A 21,507-nucleotide genomic window follows, 5' to 3' on the forward strand; every position below is an offset into this window, starting at 1 on the left:
TGGCAAAAAGAACTGCTTTGGATACCTAGCGTGTTTTTTTTATTTTTTAATTTCTCATTTTTTGGAATAAACTATGCCTGGAAATGTATGTTGAAATAATATACAAATTATAAGTCATTGCTTTATGAGGCATGGTAGCCCTGATGATGACTCGGATATGGATGCCTTCAAAATTTAGGCCTTATCCCCTTTCCTAGTAGTATGGGAAAGCTGATAAATTTAGGCCATAAGGTAACGATAATGACAAATTGGGGATAAATTAAAGCGTTATAAGAAAGAAACACTTTTAATAAACAATAAGCTGTTCAAAGTTTCTATCCCAAAACAAAAAAAAAAAAACTGTTCAACGTTTATCCAATTCTCTGCATTAATAAACCTTACATTCCACCAATTTTTTTATCCTTATATTATTGACATCCACTATAAATTATTTAAAATTGCTATCAAGTGTGTAACGTGTTTTATATATATATGCTTACCCACAGACAACCTGTTGGATATCATACAGCAAGTTCCCAAAACTAGTCTAAGATCTTCTTCTTGTTCAACAACAACAACAAAAAATCCATATGGGTGGACAAGCTAACCAAATATTTGATGATCCCAATTTGAAGGAAATTGGTGATAATGAAGCTTGGCACAAAAATTGGATAGTCATGGAAGGCGGTGATGATATTTGTGACTCAATAATATCCATTGGGTCCTCAATAAATTCCTTAAATTCTGTAGTATCATTATCTTCATCAGAATTGGTAGAGGATGCATCCTCATCCTCATCAACATCAACATCATCTTCATCTTCATCATCACCACATCAAAATGGGCCTTTATATGGATTATCTGAGCTCATGGTCCATCTGCCTATGAAGTAAGCAAATCTATGTAACATATTGTTAATGAACCAGGTTCACAATTTTTTTCTTTTTTCTTTTTTTCATTTTGTGATTCTTTTTTTATATTATATATTATGAAGTTTCTAATTAAGTTGGTGGATTGAAGAGTGTTGATCTGGGTGCAGGAGAGGGCTTTCTAAGCATTACCAATGGAAGTCACAGTCTTTTACATCTCTAGCAAGTGTGAAGAGCTTAGAAGATCTTGCGAAGAGGACACCGCCTCATAGAAAGAAAATGAAGTCATGCAAGAGCTATGGAGGGGGTTTAGATGGTCATAAAGCACGAACTTCTCCTAAGGCTACTATATCAAAGAAAGCTTCAAGAGGGTCTTGTTGGTCTTCAATGGATAAGAGAGGTAGTTTATTGGGTAATTCTAGGACTTCATTCCCTGTAGAGAAAAACTCCTAATGTGCAAACCCATTAGAACTTTGCACGGAATTCCATAACAAAGTCAATAAATTGTATTTTACATGTTGAGATTTTTGACAATCAATTTATGTTCTGCGTACTTTTTCGTACCGTGCTACTTGTAAATCTCTAGGGAGCACCGTCAAGGATTTTGAATCAAGGTTAATAGTTTTTATTGAATTTGCCTTCTTAAAAGTACCCGCTTCTTCAAAATTCTTCAAAACTCCTATTACAGCCCAGCCGAGAAGCAACCAATTGGCTTACCGAGCATAACGCTTTGGTCATCTTTCCGAGGAATGACTAGCCTGAATACTGAGAACATCTCAAAAGCTTATCTTCATGATCAAGAAATAATAGGACGAGGTGCTCATAGAACTAGTTTTCTCAAAATCCAACTAAGAGAGGTACAGCTGGAAGGGGAGGGGAGGGAGTATAAAGGGAGGAGGAGGCCAACAAGAACCAGAAAAATTGAGGAAGAACAAGAGAGAGAACTTGTATTTTCCCTTAAATTACCTGTGTGTACCTCAGGAAACCGATTTTCATCTATCCAAGAGTTTAGTTTTGTTGTTTTCATCTCCAATCACATGTCTAGTCTTTCCATTGTGGAATTTCATCCTTTTATAATTAGAAATTAGTTGTGTTGATTAGAAACTAAATTAAGAACATATTCAACTAATGAAAAATTTAATCATCATTTATGCAATAATATTTAGGATAAATTGCAAAGTACACATTTGATGATTTTTTATTTTTTTTTTTTTTCTTGTGTTGATTAGAAAGCTGACTCACACATCTGCATAGATAACATCATTTTATTGGTTGAGAAGACCATTTCAGCGGTCTTCCTAGTGGACCTAATAATTTCTCCTAATAGAAGGGAACTAAACTTTAAGGTGTAAAATCCAAACAACCCCAAATTTCATGAATATAGTTTGCAATTTACCCTAATATTGAACAAAACTAAATAAATCAAATTAACATTTCTTTATAATATACATATTCAAATTTGTTAGTGGGTCCCAGTTAACTCAGTTGATAAAACCTCTTATCGTCAAATAAGAGATATGGGATTCGATCCCACCTAGGTTGAAACTAGAATTTTTTTTGCATTTTCCTTTATTTTTTAAACATTTTAATTAGTTGTCAGTTTTGCAAAACTATGTGGCAAATTAGCATCTCAAGACTCTAAAACTCGAGTTCAAAGATAGAACTTGAGTATTTAAGTCTTGAGTTGCATGTGATGGCAATTTGTTGTGGAAATAAATCCACATGGAACTCGAGCATTTAAAACTTGAGTTCCTGGGTTCACCTAATATGTCCTTTGTTCATCTTCTTCCTCCATGGGTTCTACTTCTTCCTCTATTCTACTTCATCCTCCATCTGTGGGTTCTTCCCTTCCAGTGGCTTCTTCTCTTTCTGTGGGTTCTTCTCTTCTCGTGGTTCTTTTTTCTTCTTTGAATTCTTTAGACCATGGGTTCTTCTTCTTCAAAGCTCATGTGGGTTCATCTAAGGGTCATCAAATAACCCACGGCCCACAGCCCGACCCAGAAACCCGACGGCCCACTGGGCTAATGAGCGGCCCGGCCCGTTGTTATTAAGGCTCATGGGTAGCCCACTAGCCCAATGGGTTAGGCCGTGGGCTAGTTTTTATGTCCATAGATACCTGGTGAGCTTGCCCAGTAGCCCAACCCGTTGCCCAGCCCATTGGCCCTGCCCAATAACTCATAATTCATAACAAAATATAGGAAGTATATGAAGGATTGATCTTGAGATATTATAGAGGGATTTCTTAAGAGATCCCCCTCAACCACTAAGTTACTCAAAATAATTGTGCTGAACTTAGTTTACTAAATATATATTTTTCTAGTAATCTAGCAAATTTGAATTAACCATTTGACATTTTTTTTATTAAAGATAAAATAAAAAACTATTTAAAGCCTTAATAAAAAAATTAAATAGGTTTCCATCAAAAAAAACAAAAAATTAAATAGATTTGAATGTAAAAAAATTTGTAATTAAGTATTAAATTCTTTATTTCTTTCCTTTAAAAAAATAGATTGATTATTCTCTTAAAAAAATTGATTATTTCCTTATAAAAATAATAAAATAATATGCTAACACAAGCTTATGAGTAGCCCATTAGGCCCAACTCGATAGTCCAGCTCGCTAAAGACAAAATGGGCATTGCCTATGGGCAGGGTCATAGGCTAAGGTTTTCTTTTTCGGCCCAACCCGACCCGGCCCGTTAACTAGTTAATAGCCCATTATGCCTAGCCTATTATGCTCCTGGACCAAGTAAAAATGGGTCAGGCCAGCCCGACCCGGTCCATTGATGACTCTTAGGTTTATCTATCTTTTTCAAAATTTTCAAACTATGGGTTCTTTTTTCTTCAAATCTTCTTCTTCTTCTTCAGATTCTTTTATGGAACTCGAGTCTTAGAAACTCAAATTCCATGTGGCAAAAATCTCCATATTAGCAATCAAAACTCGAGCCTATGAGGCTTGAGTTTCTTCACTAAACTCAAGCATCATAGACTTGAGATGTTAATTTACTTGATAGTTTCAAAAGCCTTGCTTACTAACAATATAATTTCTATATATGATGCTAGAGGGTAAATATTCCCTTGAAACTCTCCCTCCAAAAAACAAAAACATTCAAATTGATTGAACTTTGATAATACTTGATATTTGGGCCAAAATAATAATTTTTATTCATCACCTTGCCTAATTAACGCCATCTAATTAAGAGAAACATACCGCATGATACTAACAACTATGTATTTATCTATGAAAAACAGCTTAATGATTTTTTTATTTGAAGTAGTTAGGATTAAGATTTGATTTTGGGAAGTGTTAGTTTGCTTCTTACGTGTATAATAATTTTTGTAATTTTTTTCATTAAAAAATTACTAAGTCCCTATTTAGTTAGCAATGTAAGCAATATCACTAATGAAAATTAACAAAATAACTAACATTCATTCTAAAACTTGAAAGACCAATTACACCCACAAGATAAATTTGAGGAATCAATAGTGTTGTTTTGCCAATATGATTTGACCCAATATTAACATAGTTCAATGGCAAAGGCTTTTGCACTTTCGACTACACAGATGCAAGAATTTGTGAACTTGATTTGTAGGAACCACGAGATCAGCCAGGGCTCCTTACATTCTCATATGATTGCTTCTTTCGTGTAGAGTCCAATGTTAAGTACGTTTAGCCAAAAGAAAATAATAAAAGTCAACAATAAAGAAAAAAGTAATTAACAACTAGATATCGAAACTATGCCATTGCATGGCCAAAATTTTCACCAAATCTTGCATCCCAAACGCTATCTGTACAGCGTACTCAATGAGTCGGCACACATTGGAAACATTTTGAACCCTTTAAATGGGTTATACGCGTTATTGTATAATATCATATCTTGTAAACGGGTACGATCCCGAGGAGATAAAAGCATTTCCTCATCACAGTTGCAGTTGCTTCGCATAGCAAGAGTCTGCTCGTTTCCTCAGCTGAACCAACGACCTAATCAAGGTTTCAATATAACAAAGTTAATTCAGAAATATGAATTTGACTAACCCATGAATTCACTTGCATCTCAGAAATTGGATAACCCACTAGAAATAGAAATTTGTTTATGAAATCTCATAAATTGGGTAATCCACCAACATATCTTTCATCTCACAGGGGAATAGAGGCAAAGATGGCTAATCCATCATTGTTTCATTGTCCTACAAAATAAAACATTCTCATAAAGCATAAGACTGAACACACGTGAACCATACCTGACAGTTGGAATAGAACGTCGTAAAGAATTCCGACAAATTATAGAGGTATTCACACAACACATTTGGCAATAGATTGGTGCAGGCCTCCTCAACAACCTAAAAAGTGAATTGGCAGACAGCAATCAGATCCACACATCATGCTAGCTAGTCAAGTTGCATTCATCCCAAGGTCAAGAAACATGAGAGCAACAAATTCTAAAAAGATCTTACCTCAGAAAATTGTAGCAGATGAAGCCCTAATGCACGCTCATCTGCGTGATCCAAAACTATTGCTCCCATCTATCTCAAACAAACAAAAAACAACATTAGACTTCAACAAGTTGACTAGTTGAGCCTCATCACCCAGAATTATCAAGCTGCCAAGATGATCTCCAAAATAAAAGTCCATAAAACCACAAACAGCCACAGGGATGAGACAGAAGCCTTTTTTTTTTTTTTTTTTTATAAGTAAGAATGATATATATACAAAATGCTACTCTATGCCTGAAAAACACAGAGCAACCCAGAAATTACAAGAAGAATAAAACAAAGAGAAACAAGAGAGAAAACCAAACAACAAAGAAATTACAATAGGAAAAGGGAGCAAAGAAAAGAAGGGAGGGAATCACTAGATGTGAGTCCCCACGCCCGAGATCAATCAAAAAGAGTTCCCCTAATAGAAGCAAGCAACTGATCGCTAGAGCTATCCAAATCCTCAAAAGTCCTCCGATTTCGCTCCTTCCAAATACACCATAGGATGCACAACGGGACTAAATTCTAGATCTGAGACGAATGCTTCCCCAGACAATTCCACCATCCAAAAAGCAAGTCTGGAATCGATCTAGGCATAACCCAAGCCAAGCCAAAAATTATAAAAACAAAGCTTCATAACCGATAGGCCACCTCACAATGAAGAAGTAAGTGATCTACCGTCTCTCCACAATGACGGCACATAATACACCAATCCACAAAATCCAATCTCCTCAATCTCAAATTGTCTCCCGTTAGAATCTTATTCCAAGCTACACACCAAACAAAAAAAGAAACTCGCCTAGGGGCCTTTACTCTCCAAATAGCTTTCCAAGGAAAGATAGTTGAAGGAGAGTTTCTTAATTTGTAATAGTACGACCGGATGTCAAAAGCCCCATTAGGCTTCAATTTCCATCTCATCCGGTCTCCAACATCCATAGGAGGGGTTATAGCACCCAATATACGAAGAAACTGCAGCCCTTCATCCATCTCCCAATCATTAAAAAATCTGCTAAAACAAACATTCCAAAATCTTCTATCCTCCACCCCTGCCTATGCAAAGAAGTTTCAATAGAAGCCTCCTTATCAATGGCAATGCCATACAGCCTTGGAAAAGCCAATTGAAAAGGATGATCCCCATACCACCCATCCTGCCAAAACCTCACCCTATTCCCCAACCCAACCACAAACTGACAATTTTTGCTGAAATCCTCCCAACCTATGCGAATACTTCTTCACAAACCACACTCATGAGCTCCCCTACCCAGCTTTGAGGTCCATCCCACCCCCAATCTTCCCCATATTTTGAAGCTACTACCCGCCTCCATAACCGACCCTCTTCCTTTCCAAACCGCCACAACCATTTCCCCAATAAAGCCTTATTAAAGGTAGTGAGTTTCCTTATCCCTAAGCCACCATTGGCTATAGGCGCACAAACTTTGTCCCACCCTACCAAATGAATCTTACTATCTCCCCATAGGAAATCCCTTTGCAACTTTTCAATTTTATTAGCCACATGAGTAGGAATTGTGAATAATGATAGAAAGTAAGTCGGAAGACTAGAAAGCGTACTCTTGAGTAACATCAATCGACCCCCCTTAGACAGGTACAACTTCTTCCACCCAGATAATTTCCGCTTAATATTTTCCAAAATTGTATTCCAAATTGAAGGGGAATTGTGAGAAGCCCCCAGCGGCATGCCAAGGTACAACATAGGTAAAGATCCAACTCTGCAGCCCAAGATATCAGCCAGAGCATGCACATCACCAACCTCCCCTATAGGAACCATTTCGCTCTTATGCACATTGACCTTCAAACCTGTTACCGCCTGAAAACTAAGGAGGAACAACCAAATATGAAGAATTTGCTCCACATCTGCATCACAAAAGAGGATAGTATCATCTGCAAATAATAGATGTGAAACACATTCCCCACCGTCCCTCCTACCCTCAAGATTAAAACCACGAATCAAGCCAGCTCCCTCCATTCTTCTCAACATCCTACTAAACACCTCCATCAAGATCAAAAACAGCATAGGAGATAGCGGATCTCCTTGTCTTAAACCCCTTGAGCTACCAAAGAAATCAGCTGGAGACCCATTAATCAAAACAAAGAACTGAATTGTGGATATACAAGAACGAATCCACTTACACCACTTCACTCCAAAACCCATTCTATTCAGCAGATACAACAAAGCCTCCCAATTCCCATGATCGTAGGCTTTCTCCATATCGAGCTTACAAATGACTCTAGGAACCCTACTCTTCTCACGACTATCCACACACTCATTCGCAATGAGAACCGAGTCAAGGATTTGTCTCCCACCCACAAAGCTATTCTGATTCTCAGAAATCAACTGATCTAAAACCACTCTCAAGCAATTTGCCAAGACCTTAGCCAAGATTTTATACACACTCCCCACCAAACTAATAGGTCGAAAATCTCTAATATTGGAGGCCTCATTCTTTTTAGGAATTAAAGCAATGAAGGTCGCATTAAGGGATTTTTCAAACTTGCAATGATGGAAAAACTCTTCAAAGACCGCTAGGACATCTTCTCCACTACCTTCCAACAATGATGATAGAACACCATAGTAAACTCATCCGGACCTGGAGCTTTGTCCCCTTCCAAATCCCTAACAACTTGAAGAATCTCCTCTCTCTCAAACTTCCTTTCAAGCCAAACCCTCTCCATATTCTCAATACGATCAAATTCCAAACCCTCCACAAAAGGCCTCCACTCCTCAGTCTCCTTGTACAAATTTTTATAAAATTGCACAACTTGATAAGTTACCTTGGAGGCCTCCTCAAAAACCACCCCATCCACCTCCAAGGTCCTTAGATGATTAGACCTTCTATGGGAGTTAGCCATTTTGTGAAAAAACTTGGTGTTATTATCCCCTTCCTTGATACATAACATCCTAGATTTTTGTCTCTAGGAAATTTCTTCTAAGGAAAGAAGATGCTCCACCTGGGACCTCAAACCAACCCTATGAACTTTCTCCCCATTAGAGAGACCAAAATCCCCCTCCTTAGCGTCTAATGTTATCAACTCCTCTCGTAATTGCTTCTTTTGACGCGCTATGTTACCAAACTCTCGGTGATTCCATTGCATAATGTCCTGTTTCAGAGCCTTTAATTTTTTCGCAAGCACAAAACTAGGTGTACCTACAAAGGAATGTCGATTCCACCAGGTTTGAAATCTATCCACAAATCCCTCCGACTTCAACCACATATTTACAAATCTGAATGGGCTTTTCCCCCTTGCCATTCCCCCTACCTCCAAGAGAATTGGACTGTGGTCTGAGACAGTACGGGGTAAAATCCTTTGAGTAACATCTAAGAAATGATCCTCCCAATCTAGAGTGACCAAAGCTCTGTCAATCCTAGACATCATTGGTTGATCAGAACCACTGGACCAAGTAAAGCTACCTCCTTCCAAAGGCAAATCAACCAAGTTAAGATCCTCAACAAATTCAGAAAATTTTTCCATAGCCGTGGACAAACAGGTCTCGCTCCTACGCTCGCTAGGAAAGCGAACTATATTAAAGTCCCCAAAGCAGCACCACGGAATCCTCCAACACTGTTGAACTCCCACTAACTCATCCCACATGAGACCCCTCTCAACATTCACATGAGACACCTCTTTACATGTCCTAAAGTTAAGGCCTTTTAGGAGCCAAACAAATAACGAAAGTTTAATTACAGTAATTAACTTATTATCAACATGAACCTATTGTACATGATTGCATTTGGAAAACAAAGAAAAAGAAAAAAGAAAAGATGTATTTATGATGTTTGAACTCTTGTTTATTGCCTGTATACTGGAAAAGCTAACCCTTTTTTGTGATCTTTAATTCAAGTTTAATTATCTATCCTTAAAAAAAAAAGTACCTTTACCATTCTAGTCAATTTTCAGTCCTCATGACACCAATTCAGGTCAAACTAGGGGCTACTGAAACTTAGTTGCATACAAACACAAGTGCAACATTAAACATTCAGCTATAGGAACTTACACTCTTCAACTCCTCTATGTCTTTACCAGATTTCCTGATGATTGAACAGATCCGAGCATGAGCATACTGCAAGTATACAGCAGTATTCCCCTGCTCACATCAATTTTAGGAAAGTTAGAAACAAATATTAGTAGTGGTAATAAAGCAGTAGCTGCAACCAAGTGGGAGGGGGGGGGGGGGGGGAATTGCCCCACTGGCCCCACCAATACCAGATTCTTTGTGTTTATATATAGAGATATCTCTTTTTATATCTCAAGTTTCATAAATAAATAAAACAATTTCTATTATATCAATGTTTTAAGGGTTCAAAAGTTACATATAATAATAAGGATAGGAAAAAAATTAAAAGAGCAAAAGTTTTAATTCATGAGTAAAAAAAAGTACAAAAAATATTGTTACCTTTCAAAAGTGTTTTGAGCTTAAATTCTATATATAATAACTTATTGTTTTTCATAAAAATGTATGCAAGTATTAAAAATTGGAAATAATTATATAATAAACTTCATAAATTGGTATTGTTTTCAAGTTTAACTCTAAAGTTTTAGATGCACAAATATTTACTATATGGTTTAAGGAAGTTGACTACCTTCAATAAAGCTTTATTAAGAAAATGGCTATGGCGCTTTGGGTTAGAGGAGAATCAACTTTGGAGGAGGGGGATAGCTATGAAGTTTGGGGAAGATAATGACATTTCCAGTTTTGTATGAGCTAGTCTGTTGCTTTATCCTTAACTAAGCAGAGAGAAGGGGAGAGGAGGACTTCGGATGTGAGGTTCACCCGGGTTTCAAATGATTTGGAGGTGGGTCCTATGGTGGATTTTCTTCATTTTTGGAGAATAATACCCCTTTAACTAAAAATGGGGACCAATTGAGATGGACTTTAAGGAAGAATGGGAGCTTTGACATTCTTTCACATTATAATACTTTATGAGGCTCTTCTTCTATCAATTTCCCTTGGAAAGGTATTTGGGGAGTGAAGGCACCTAGGCGAGTTTCTTTTTTTGTCTGGATTGCGACTTTGAATAAGATACCAACTAGCGATAATATGAAGAATAAGGGGTTTGATTTTGTTGATTGGTGTTTTCATGTGTCGATGTTGTGGGAAGACCATGGATCAATTGTTGATTCATTGTAAGAAGGCTCAACAGTTATGGTGTTTTGTATATTTTGGGGTTTCTTGGATCTTACCAAAAACAGTGTTTGATTTTCTGTTTGGTTGGAGAAATTGGCTAGGGAAACACTTGTCAGACATTTGGAATTTAGTGCCGTTGTGCTTGTTGTGGTGCATATGGAGGGAACGTAATCGTTGTACGTTTGAGGATGTGAATAGTTTTGATTATCAGTTGCTTGCTTCTTTTTGTGGTTATTGGTTTTGATTGTTCTCGGGCTTGGGGCCTCACATCTTGTGACTTCATTCCTTTGTTCATTAGCTCTCTTCTTTTTTGTAATTAGTTTATTGTCTTTTCTTTCCTATTTTTGTACTTTTTGACTACTATGTGCTTTTCCTGCACAATGTAGTGTCTTTAATAAACTTTTTCTTGCCTATCAAAAAGAAAAAATAGTACCACACAACTAATTCAGATATTAAAAAAAAAATACAAAGCAAATAAATAGAATATGATGCACCTACCCTTTTTTATGGGTTTTCTAACATTAAAATAACACTTAATAATCACTTATCAAAAAAATAACACTTAATAATCACGAGTGACATTTCATTCTATAGATTTGTCATATGTACATGTATACGTGTGTGTGTGTGTATATATATGTATATGTATATGTATATGTATATGTATATGTATATGTGTGTGTGTATAATATATAGACACACTAGCCTTTGAGCACGCATTCACAAGCGTGCTCAAAGGCTATGAATGCGTGCTCAAAGGCTCTTTTATTTTTTTGTAAAGGTTAGTTTTTTTTTTTTCGTCATATATCAGGGTTGTTACATTTTCCAATCACAAAAATTCTTAGGGGTGTGATGAGATTTATATATAAATAAATTATTTCACCCACAAACGCATAACCCTCATTACACCCCTAGGTATTTTTCTGATTGGAAAATGTAACCCTGATTTGTGAGACGTTCACCTATTTGGGAAGAGTTTTTGTTTGTAGTGGGAAATTTGTGAGATGCAGGGAAGAGTTTTTGTTTGTAGTGGGAAGTTTGTGACATGTGGGGTGGGGAGATTATTTGTTTGTAATGGGATACCTTTTTCTTTTCTTTTTTTTTTTTTGAAGAGAATAGAATTTCTATTTTAATTAGAAGCTTTTGGGTGTTTATCCAATCTTTTTTTCTTTTCTTTTTTGAGTTCAATGTCATAATTTTCCATTTGCGGTGTACATATTTTGCGAACTACAACTTCTCAAAAGATAATACTTAACACTTATGACAATGTGACATTCCATCAAAATCCAAACACATTAGAGATAGGAAGTGCAAAAGAAAATCACATCTTCTAAAAAAAGGGGTGGATATTCATGAATATCTTCAAAACATACATGATGAATAACTGTCAAGAGTCAACCAACCAAGAAATATTATTGGGCTTGCCCATGTAATTTTCAACACTGTCCAAGAAATATTAGAACCTTGTTAGTTGAGTCTTGAGTGCCCTTTTACTGTGAACTCCAGGATCCTCTTTGTCTTTGTCAGGTCATTTGTGTTGAACTGTTTTGGTTTTGAGAGAGAGAACGCAGAAACACTATTAAGATTCGAGAGGCATAATGGTCGACAACAAAGATTAATACCTTCAGTTGTCTTGAAAGGAAGCTGCCGCCTCTGGCACACGCTGCCCTGGGCATATCTCTTTGAGATTTGTAGAATAACTGCTGACTTTAATTTCATTGGAGTGTTGAATGGTGGTGTCTGACAATTTGTGAATATCTTCAAAATTGATAGTGGGAAAGTTTTTTAAAATCTGGATCGGAGGAGATAAGGACGAGTGGTTGTTTTTTCTAAGAACAACTCCTTATGGATAAGAACTCACATTTAAACTCAAATAAGGAAATGACATAGGTGAACGTGGGTTTGAAATTTGAAAGCGTTGAACATAGTTTTTTTTTTTTTTAAAGGGAGATATAAAAGAGGCTAAAATTTAGGATTTTGAAAACTATTAATTTACTTTGTTGACCCTATTGTTGAAACCTTTTCAAAAGTTGCATTTAAGGGCATTTTGGGATAGCTGAAATGTCCATCCCAAATAGGGGAAGCTCCTTAAATAGTAGTGTTCGTGTATACATACATACATACATACATACATACATATATATATAATGTGTGTGCATATGCGATGCTTCTGTTCATAATATGTATAAATCTATGTATGCCACGGGTGTATGGAGACGTATATTAGACTATTGGTTATAAATTTGTCTCCCCCTGAATTCAAACCCTGGCTCCGCCATTGGCTACAACAGTCACTAAAGCATGCATAGAGAGAGTAAATAGATGACAAAAACCTAACAATACCAGTGAACGGTAAAAGCACCTTATCGTTCAGCATTTGATCAAAACTAAACGTGTAATTGGTCAATCTGTTGCTCTTCAAGTCAGCATACCTGCCAAAACCATTGTGAAAAATATCAGAGTACTAACACTAAAATAGGAAAATGCATGCTCATGCCACTAAAATAAAAATGCCAGGCATGAATTTGTAATCACAATGTGTTACAGAAAATTGTTGTATAAGTTGGGAAATTTTCCAGGAAGAGCAAAAAGTAATATTCTAACTAAGAAACTATCTTCGCTAACATATTTTCTACCTGACAAATACCATCTGCTAGCTAAAAAATATAAGAATAGGCATCACATAAACTCTCCCATTTTCAGGCGTTCACGGGTTTGAAGGTCAATGTGGGGAAAAGCGAGATTGTCCCCGTGGGGGAGGTGAATAATCTTGATGCTTTGGCTAATGTGCTGCAATGTAGAGTAGGCAAATTGCCTATGAAGTATTTGGGGATGCCTTTGGGTTCTTCTTTTAAGTCCCCCTTGATCTGGAATCCTATTTTGGAAAAGATGGAGAAGAGGCTCGCTGGGTGGAAGCGTCTCTATTTATCTAAGGGTGGGAGGCTCATGTTAATTAAGAGTACTCTCTCATGTCTCCCGACTTACTTTATATCTCTCTTTACTATTCCTAAAGCTGTGGCGGCTAGATTGGAATATATTCAGAGGAAGTTCCTTTGGGGGTCTTCGGAGGGGGGATTCAAATATCCTTTGGTGGCACTGGGATAAGGTGTGTATTCCCGTCGAGAAGGGTGGTTTGGGGTTAAGAAAGGTGGTGTCGTTTAATCGGGCTTTATTAGGGAAGTGGTTGTGGAGATATGGCCACGAAGATACCCACCGTGGCGTCGTGTTATTTCTTCTAAATATGGCGAGGGGCTAGGGGGTGGAGGACTAGGGCTTGCGGGAGGTCCCATGGGTGCGGCCTTTGGAGAAGCATTAACGAAGGTTGGGAGAACTTTTCTAAGCATCTTTCATTTGTAGTGGGGGAAGGCACTCGTATCCGCTTTTGGCATGACAGGTGGGTTGGTGATGCTACTCTAAAAGTTCTCTATCCTGAGCTTTATGAGTGTTCATCGGTCAAGGATGCCTGTATCTCAGAAGTTTTGTGGATTCCAGAAGGGGGTACTGTTAGAGTGTGGAATATAACGTTTTATAGAGCTTTTGAGGATTGGGAGTTGGCGGCTTCGTATTCTCTTCTCCGGCTTATCCAAGCTCGTATCCCTCAGGGTAGTAGGAGAGACATCCTCTATTGGAGGCTTAAAGGGGATGGTATGTTTGATGCTCGGTCTTATTACCTCGCGATCCGGGGTGCTTCGGATTCTTGGCTTCCTTGGAAGGGGGTTTGGAAACCTAAGATCCCTAAGCGGGTGGCGTTCTTTCTGTGGTCTGCTGCTCATAGCCGGATTCTCACCTTGGATAACCTCATGCTTAAGGGTAGGCCTTTGGTTAATAGGTGTTGTATGTGTTGCATGGATGGGGAGTCGGTTAACCACCTTCTCCTGCCGTTACCCACTCTCTATGGTCTTCGATGCTTCAGGCCTTTGGGATTCCTTGGGTTATGTCAGGATCAGTGGCGGATTTGATCTCTTGCTGGCATCAGTGGCATGGAAAGGATAAGTCGGACATATGGAATTTGATTCCAGGGTGCTTAATGTGGACTGTGTGGTTGGAGCGGAATCGCCGTTCCTTTGAGGACAAAGAGAAGACCTTGTTTGAGCTAAATCTTTTATGCCAGCGTAGTCTATTAGAGTGGTCTCGGTGTTGGGGGTTTACTTATTGTTCTTCTCTCTCAGTGTTTATGTCCTCTCTTAGCTTTGTTCCCTAGTAGTTTTTCTTATTCTCTTGATTGTTCATCATCATGAACTTCTTGTATGACTTTCTTTATCTCATTTATATAAGCTTTCTGATTACTTATCAAAAAAAAAATAAACTCTCCCAATGTAAAAAACATTTGATAAACTACTGAATGAGAATTACGAACTTTATGGAAATATCTGCAGGATATCATGATTATCATGAAATTTCAGAGGAATTAGAACTTGATATAATCATTACTTCGGTAATGAAATAAACTACAAAAATAAAACCATGAGCTGGCAAGATAAAATAACTTCATAATACATGTAGAGATTTGATGTCTAACCGGTGAGTTTTAGATCAAATGACATCTCTCCTTGTAAGAACAAGGTGGGGGTATTCAACATCCAATAGGTGAATGAGTAATTACCAATATAAAAAATACTAATTGGCACTGATTCTGCAAGTATTTATAGAATTATTATGTATATTACTGATGTAGATAACAGTATAACTTACTTGACAGCACCATAACCTATTGCCTCAGCAGTTTGCTCAAGCTCTTCTTCAGTCCATTCATCCCCCTTACCTACCCAACATTGGAGAACTAATAAGCATTCCATAAGTTTAAAAGCTTCCTAGTTATGGTCTTGTTATAAAAAGAAACATAAAAGACAATTAAGAGTTTTAGGTATTACAGCAGAAAAATAGATGCTGCCTCATAGACATAATTACAAACATAAGAAACAAAAAGAGAGAGAGAACGACATTTAAGACAAATAAAACAAAAGACAGGTCATTCAGTATCATACCACGTTCAATAAGTGTTGTTTTACAGCGACTCTTGGCTTCATCCAGTAAATCAGCTAACCGAACCACTTCACTGCTGCGAGTTCGAAAGCGCTTCTTGTCATCTCCAAGAACAAGACCAAAACCCACATGGCTAGCTTTAGGGTAAGCATTATCATCAGTAGAAAGCCAACCTGCACGTTTGGCAGCCTGAAATACAAAAGCAAAAGTATCTCTGGTTTTATGCTTCTGACGGCAAATTTGCAGTAGTACTATCCCATGACTTATACAGTAGGTATATTAATTCAAATTGTTTTCAATAACCAGTTATGAACATTGATGTAAACAAAAAAATTTCAATGACAAACAACATGCATGAATTGGCATAAAATGGGATACAAGATCTGACTTTGAATCCATACCTTAAACACCATATCAAAGTGCTGCTGCTGACCAACATCAGTAACATATATCATCCACTCAGCTTTCTCTTCATTAAGACGATACCTATACGTTGTAATCAGAACTTTCAACAATCATAAATGCATAGACAAGAATCTATTAAAAATATCCAAAACATAAGCCTTAAAGCATTAAGCAATTATTAGATGATTATGGAAAAGACTGTACACATCAAAGGAGTCAATTTCGTACTGTAACAGCAGGTTATATGCTGTACAGATACCTAGGCCAGTACAGAAACACATGCATTCTGCCATTCCATACACTGGGTCACTCCAGCAATACCAGAGATAATATCATACAACAGCCAGAGGGGAAAAAATAGCAAACATTACTGCCATCGATACCAATTTTCTGGCTGATCGTCCCCAACCCCCCCCCCTCCCCCAGCCCTACTTCTTCACCGCAACTCTTTTTTTTTCATTTTTTAAATTTTGCTTCATGTCTTTTTTTGAGTGTGCCTGCCCCTGACTGAAACCAAAGTGAATTGATTGCACAATTCAACTTAATTCAATTTTTGTACCACTGCCACCTGCCAAACATGGAAACAACTTGGTGTGCTTTTATGCTTATTATTAGTACCATCACCATCATCATCTAAGTACAACAATTGTCTATTTTTATTAAGGAGCTGACATTTAAGCTATAGATTAGCATATTATATATGGACTTATAAGGTTAGAATATTTTTGACAAATTTCATGGGTTTTGACTAATGAACATTTAGATAAAAAGGTCATAGCCAGTGCACAAAGCTCCTACTTTTCGCCCCAATTTATTTTGGAGAGACTGATTCCCAGACTCGAACTTGCGACCTATCGCTTTTGACTAATTAACATGTAAATAAATAAATATCTTTACTTATTTATCTATCTATACAATTAGCTATGATCCCAAAACAGTATACCAGTAACTGATATCGAAATATTTTTTTTCCCTAACAAAACTGAAATAGCCTCCTGTATGGTATTAACTACATTGGAACACATACATGCATACAAAAAACAAAAAAACAAAAAAAAAAACAACTCCTGCATTAAAGTAATAATTTTTAGTAGATGATAATGGAAACTATAATGTCAGTTTTATTCTTTTGGCAGTACTAATATTTAAGAAGCCTCGGTAAATTATGCATATCAAAGTCTACAGGAAATAGGCAGAAGAAATGCAAATATGAGAACAGCTAAATGATCATAAAACTACCAACTAAGGAATCATCAACTTCAAAGTTTATTACAACTAGGATAATAGTAGCAAAAACTACTAACCAAATAGCTGCTAGATCAGTTGAAGCATAATTGTAACCACCATCACTCTTCACAACAATAAGGGGTATATTAAACCCTTCAAGAAAGATCACACGAGCCCCCTGACTGTCCTCAACTAAATTTTTACTAGTCAACTCCTCCAAAACCGCAGGAATATATGGATTGTAGAAGCTTTCCCCCTGTCAGCAAGAAAATGTATATACATTTTTTTTTTTTGATATGTCAGAAAATATATATACATGTAAGTATTACTATCAGTTAGTGGCCTACTTTTCAGGAAACCTCACTATAAACAAAGATCTTTGCAGTCTATATGCAGCAAGGACCATCTGCATTTCATGCAACTTTAATGAAATCTAATATGTCCTCATGTCCTTATTTTCATTTTATTGAATTGCAACACTAGAAGTAGAAATTTAATCCCAAAAAAAAAAATATTTATATATATATATATATATATAAGATATTGAACATTCATATACCTTTTCCTCTAACTGAACTCCAAGGCGTTGATAAACCCTGTTAAATTCATTTCGACTGATTTCACAAATCTGTGTCCATGCCTTACGATACTTCTGTTCCCCACCCTGTAGAAAGTTGAGCCACAACAAATTTGTAAAAGAGAAACTCAACAAATATAATGCGAAGCTTAGATATTCAAAAAATTTTAATAGTGACCTAAGATATTGCATTATCTGAGAGATTAACCTCAGTCCATAAGCTACAAAAGTAAACAAATAACCTGGAGGCGAACCACTGCCTTCTGTGCCCTCTCCTTAAAATCAGGATCACTGTCGAATCTCTTTTTTGATTCTTTATAGAATTCCTAACAAGTACCATTCAAGTTAGAATCACATTTCATCATTTAATTTTTCATTTTTGAAATGAGTCACAAAATCATTCATTATAAAATGCCCTAACGAACAAAAGAACTCAAAAGTATAAGAATCACACAGTGAAAAACACAGTCATATTAAAATGAAGGTAATTCTTTCTTGACGATATCTTACTCCAAGTTTCACTTTGCAGGAACTGCAACTGAAGGCGATTAGGTAAATTTCCTAACAAATCAATTCCGTCTGACCTCACCATCTCCCTAATATCACCTTCTAGTAGAATAAATAATTCTAATATTGGTAATTATACACAAATCCAATGGGTCTTGAACCCACAACCTCAACACTCCACCCTATTCTTACAAGGAGGGGAGATGCCATATGTGCTAGAACACATTGGCCAAAGTGCAACATGAGGTTAGTGAAATAATAAGGAAAGATCCAACAACAATCCACAGCTTTAATGGTTTCATTTACCTGTAGATCTCCAATAGCTGCTTCATTAGCATCTTCCCAATTTGAAAACTTTTCAAAGAGGAATTCAATCAGCATACCAAACTGCAACACAAATGGGAAAATTTTCAGCCTTATGGTAATGGTACTGATGAAAAAAGGAAAAGAATTTCTCTACAAGATAGAATACATGATAATTAATACCTCTAAAGCTTGAACAAAAGCAGCTATTTACCCGTGCATGATCAAATCATTTCAACTATAAACAACATGACATCAGACTATCACAATGAACATGAGAGGTCTAGTTTCTGAAGTATACAACATCAGAGCATTGAATCTCATTTTATTAACTAATCTCCAAAGGTATATGTCGCTATAAGATTACAGTGGCAATATGAAGGTAGCAAGAAAGCACACAAATGCTGCCTTTCTCCAATTAAAAAGATCTATTTTTAAAACGTGTTAGATGATGGCAATGTTTGACAGAGAAAAAAAAAATTCCACCATTGTCCATTAAGAAATCAATTAGAGTTTGAAGTATATAGCTACAAGCTAATGGATTTGATTTCAACAGAGGAAAAAAAGAACAAAATTACAAGTTCATACATAAAGCAAGAAACTATGGTCGTAACAAAGACAGGCAAAGACACAAAAGGCCCTTATCAAGTTCAAACAGCTTCTATGCAATAAACATATGTTTTCATAAACTGCATATACCTGTGTTCCCCAGTCACCAACATGATTTCGCCGAAGAACTTCAACACGTGAAAACTCGAGCATACGGGCTATTGTGTCCCCAATAATGGTAGATCTTAAATGGCCTACATGCATTTCTTTTGCTATATTAGGTGAAGAAAAATCAACCACAGCCCTTCTGACTGGAAGTCGTGGTGCCCATGCATCGATACCATCAATTAGCATTCTTTGAATACTCTGCATCAGCATATTTGAAGTCAAACAAACATAGAAATATGCTATATCAATTACAATAAACAAGGATACACGAGTACTCCTTTTTTACTCATGTACTCGTATCCGATACATATTGTACCGGTATCATACCGGATCCCTCTAAGATACATGGCCAATCAAAAAAAAAAATTTTAAAGTGCAATACATCTAGGATGCATCTGTGATACGAATTAGATACCGTTGTAACCCAAACCCAATAGTGAGAGATAGCCCAAACTTGTAAGAATTTTTATTTATATGCTTTATATATTGGTTTCGATGTTGAATACTTATCTAATTATGTTTTATTTACTCTTTTGGATCTTGGTTTGTATTCTACACAGCATTTAATCGTCATAGATTCACTTTATTACTCAACATTGTTTTTAAATTGATATATGCTTAACAATATATAAAAATAAATAAATGCTTAACAATATATAAAAAATATATTTAATAAGCATTTTTAATACACTTATCCCCGACGTATTGTACCCCAAGTTTTTCAAGAAACACTGTTTCCCCGTACCCATGCGTCTTAGCAATAACGTAAAGCCTTCTCTTCCTTCTCTCTTCTTATTGTTTTCCCTTCTAAATAAGACATATATTATAACAAGTAAAAGAGATGTCTCTTCACTCAAAAAACAAAAGTTAGAAACAAGCATGCACCTGAGCCATCCAATTCCTCGATAATTTGACATTCACAAATCCTGGCCCAGCTACAGAACAGGATTCTATTATGTCAGATTGTGGGAGGTTTCGCATGATGGCCTACAAATACCAAAAAAGATGGGGATAAGTGTCCAACACTATCAATTTAAAGTTTACTACAGAATTCACAACCTTCCATAACCAAATAAGTAAAGGTAGAACACAGGAAAAAAAAAATAGAAAGAATGTCAATGTCAACACCTGCCCAACAGCTGGGGGGCCCTTAAACTCAGTTTCCTTTCCTTTTATTTTAGACCATAGGCCCATGGCATTGTTACTGCATCAAAGAACAAAATCCAAGTTTAGCATCCAAAAAGAACTCCTATGGAATCCACAGACAACATTGCTATAATATTTCTAGTGCTGGTACTAAAAATAGATAATACAACACTTCCAACCAAATCCCATAACCACAATTCACATATATGTCATTTCACAAGCAAGTGGGATACCATTGGTAATCTCCAAATTTTCCAGTGCAAGCAGCAACCAAAGGCTCTACATCCACAACACTGGGCACCGTCACCTTCAGTGCCACCTCAAAGAGTTTTGCTAACTTTCGCTTCACATTTTCTTCTTCCTGTGGCAAGAGTTCATTTTACTTTTAGGAAACAACTGCGTTCTTAAAATGAGCAAAGCACTTGGCAGGCACTAAAATAATACATTATTTTCGCCAACAAAACGCACCCAAATGGGAGAAAATTATAAATAAATAACCATTTGAATTAACTTACATTTGCCATTGTTGAGACAGACCGTTTCTTTGTTGCCAAAATGAGCCTCCTAGATGTTGTTCTCAACAAGTCTGCCTAGTTTCGCATCAAACAACATTAAAATTAATACAAATTCCAAGACCAATTTTTAAAATCTCAAAAAAAAAAAAAAAAACTTGAGAAAGCACTGGTGAAATTGGAGTAAATAGAATCCAAAAAGCTTTCAATTTTTGCATGAAAATGAAACTTTGCATTAAAGAGCGCGCACACACACGGAGACGGACATAATAAATAAACATATAAACCGAAGATTGTATGTATATTCATGTGAATACTAGGAAACTTAACAGGAGGTATAAATTTGAGGGTAAAAAAGTAAAGGCAAAACAAATACACAGTAAGTAAATTCTTTCTTAAGAGAGAGACAAGAGAAATGAGCGTACCAGTAGTGGAAGGGAGAGATATAGAGGGTCGAAAGTGAGAGAGGCGATTGAAGTTGAAGGAGACAAATGGGGAAGAGGAGGAAGATGGCGCTACAAATAGGGTTAAGCACCCCAACATATTACACTATCTCTAGATTCTCTACCCGCCCAGCCCAACGCTAATCTGTGTTAACTCACTCTGCTTCCTTTACTTTATTAGGGTTTTTGGCTTTTTCTTTTTCCTCTTCTTTTACCAATGA

The 21,507-nt window shown here is 36.6% G+C and overlaps 2 protein-coding genes across 5 annotated transcripts; one reads left to right on the forward strand and one right to left on the reverse strand.

The window, feature by feature from the left end:
* Positions 1–329: 329 nt before the first annotated feature.
* LOC142621613 (uncharacterized) lies at positions 330–1,411 on the forward strand. Its single transcript, XM_075794910.1, has 2 exons — positions 330–868; positions 1,019–1,411. Exons 1-2 carry the CDS (start codon positions 570–572, stop codon positions 1,299–1,301), a joined length of 582 nt encoding a protein of 193 aa, XP_075651025.1. The 5' UTR covers positions 330–569; the 3' UTR covers positions 1,302–1,411.
* A 2,846-nt stretch (positions 1,412–4,257) lies between these two features.
* Positions 4,258–21,457, reverse strand: LOC142622488 (arginine--tRNA ligase, chloroplastic/mitochondrial-like). Of its 4 annotated transcripts, none has more exons than XM_075795964.1 (18): positions 21,269–21,457; positions 20,847–20,921; positions 20,565–20,692; positions 20,314–20,389; positions 20,071–20,172; positions 19,168–19,383; positions 18,472–18,552; positions 17,901–17,984; positions 17,641–17,745; positions 17,159–17,337; positions 15,851–15,935; positions 15,452–15,638; positions 15,159–15,228; positions 12,829–12,898; positions 9,336–9,425; positions 5,303–5,371; positions 5,090–5,188; positions 4,258–4,829 (listed from the first exon to the last, which is right to left on the reverse strand). In XM_075795964.1, the coding sequence occupies exons 2-18, from the start codon at positions 20,853–20,855 to the stop codon at positions 4,719–4,721; spliced, it is 1,761 nt and encodes a 586-aa protein (XP_075652079.1). In that variant the 5' UTR covers positions 20,856–20,921; positions 21,269–21,457; the 3' UTR covers positions 4,258–4,718. The 4 variants fall into 4 exon arrangements, with proteins under 4 accessions (XP_075652079.1, XP_075652077.1, XP_075652080.1 ...); XM_075795962.1 differs by having other exon boundaries at positions 20,847–20,917; positions 21,269–21,448; XM_075795965.1 differs by lacking the exon at positions 9,336–9,425.
* Positions 21,458–21,507: the final 50 nt, after the last annotated feature.

Source organism: Castanea sativa, chromosome 1 (assembly GCF_040712315.1).
Source record: "Castanea sativa cultivar Marrone di Chiusa Pesio chromosome 1, ASM4071231v1".
NCBI classification, from domain to species: Eukaryota; Viridiplantae; Streptophyta; class Magnoliopsida; order Fagales; family Fagaceae; genus Castanea; species Castanea sativa.

Coding starts and splice junctions, on each gene's coding strand:
- LOC142621613 (XM_075794910.1), top strand. CDS start 570: ATGGGTGGACAAGCTAACCAAATATTTGATGATCCCAATTTGAAGGAA. Junction 869..1,018: donor ATGGTCCATCTGCCTATGAA/GTAAGCAAATCT, acceptor ATCTGGGTGCAG/GAGAGGGCTTTCTAAGCATT.
- LOC142622488 (XM_075795962.1), bottom strand. CDS start 21,386: ATGTTGGGGTGCTTAACCCTATTTGTAGCGCCATCTTCCTCCTCTTCC. Junction 20,918..21,268: donor ATCTCTCCCTTCCACTACTG/GTACGCTCATTT, acceptor GAAACTAGGCAG/ACTTGTTGAGAACAACATCT. Junction 15,229..15,451: donor AACAACACTTATTGAACGTG/GTATGATACTGA, acceptor AATGTTGGGTAG/GTAAGGGGGATGAATGGACT.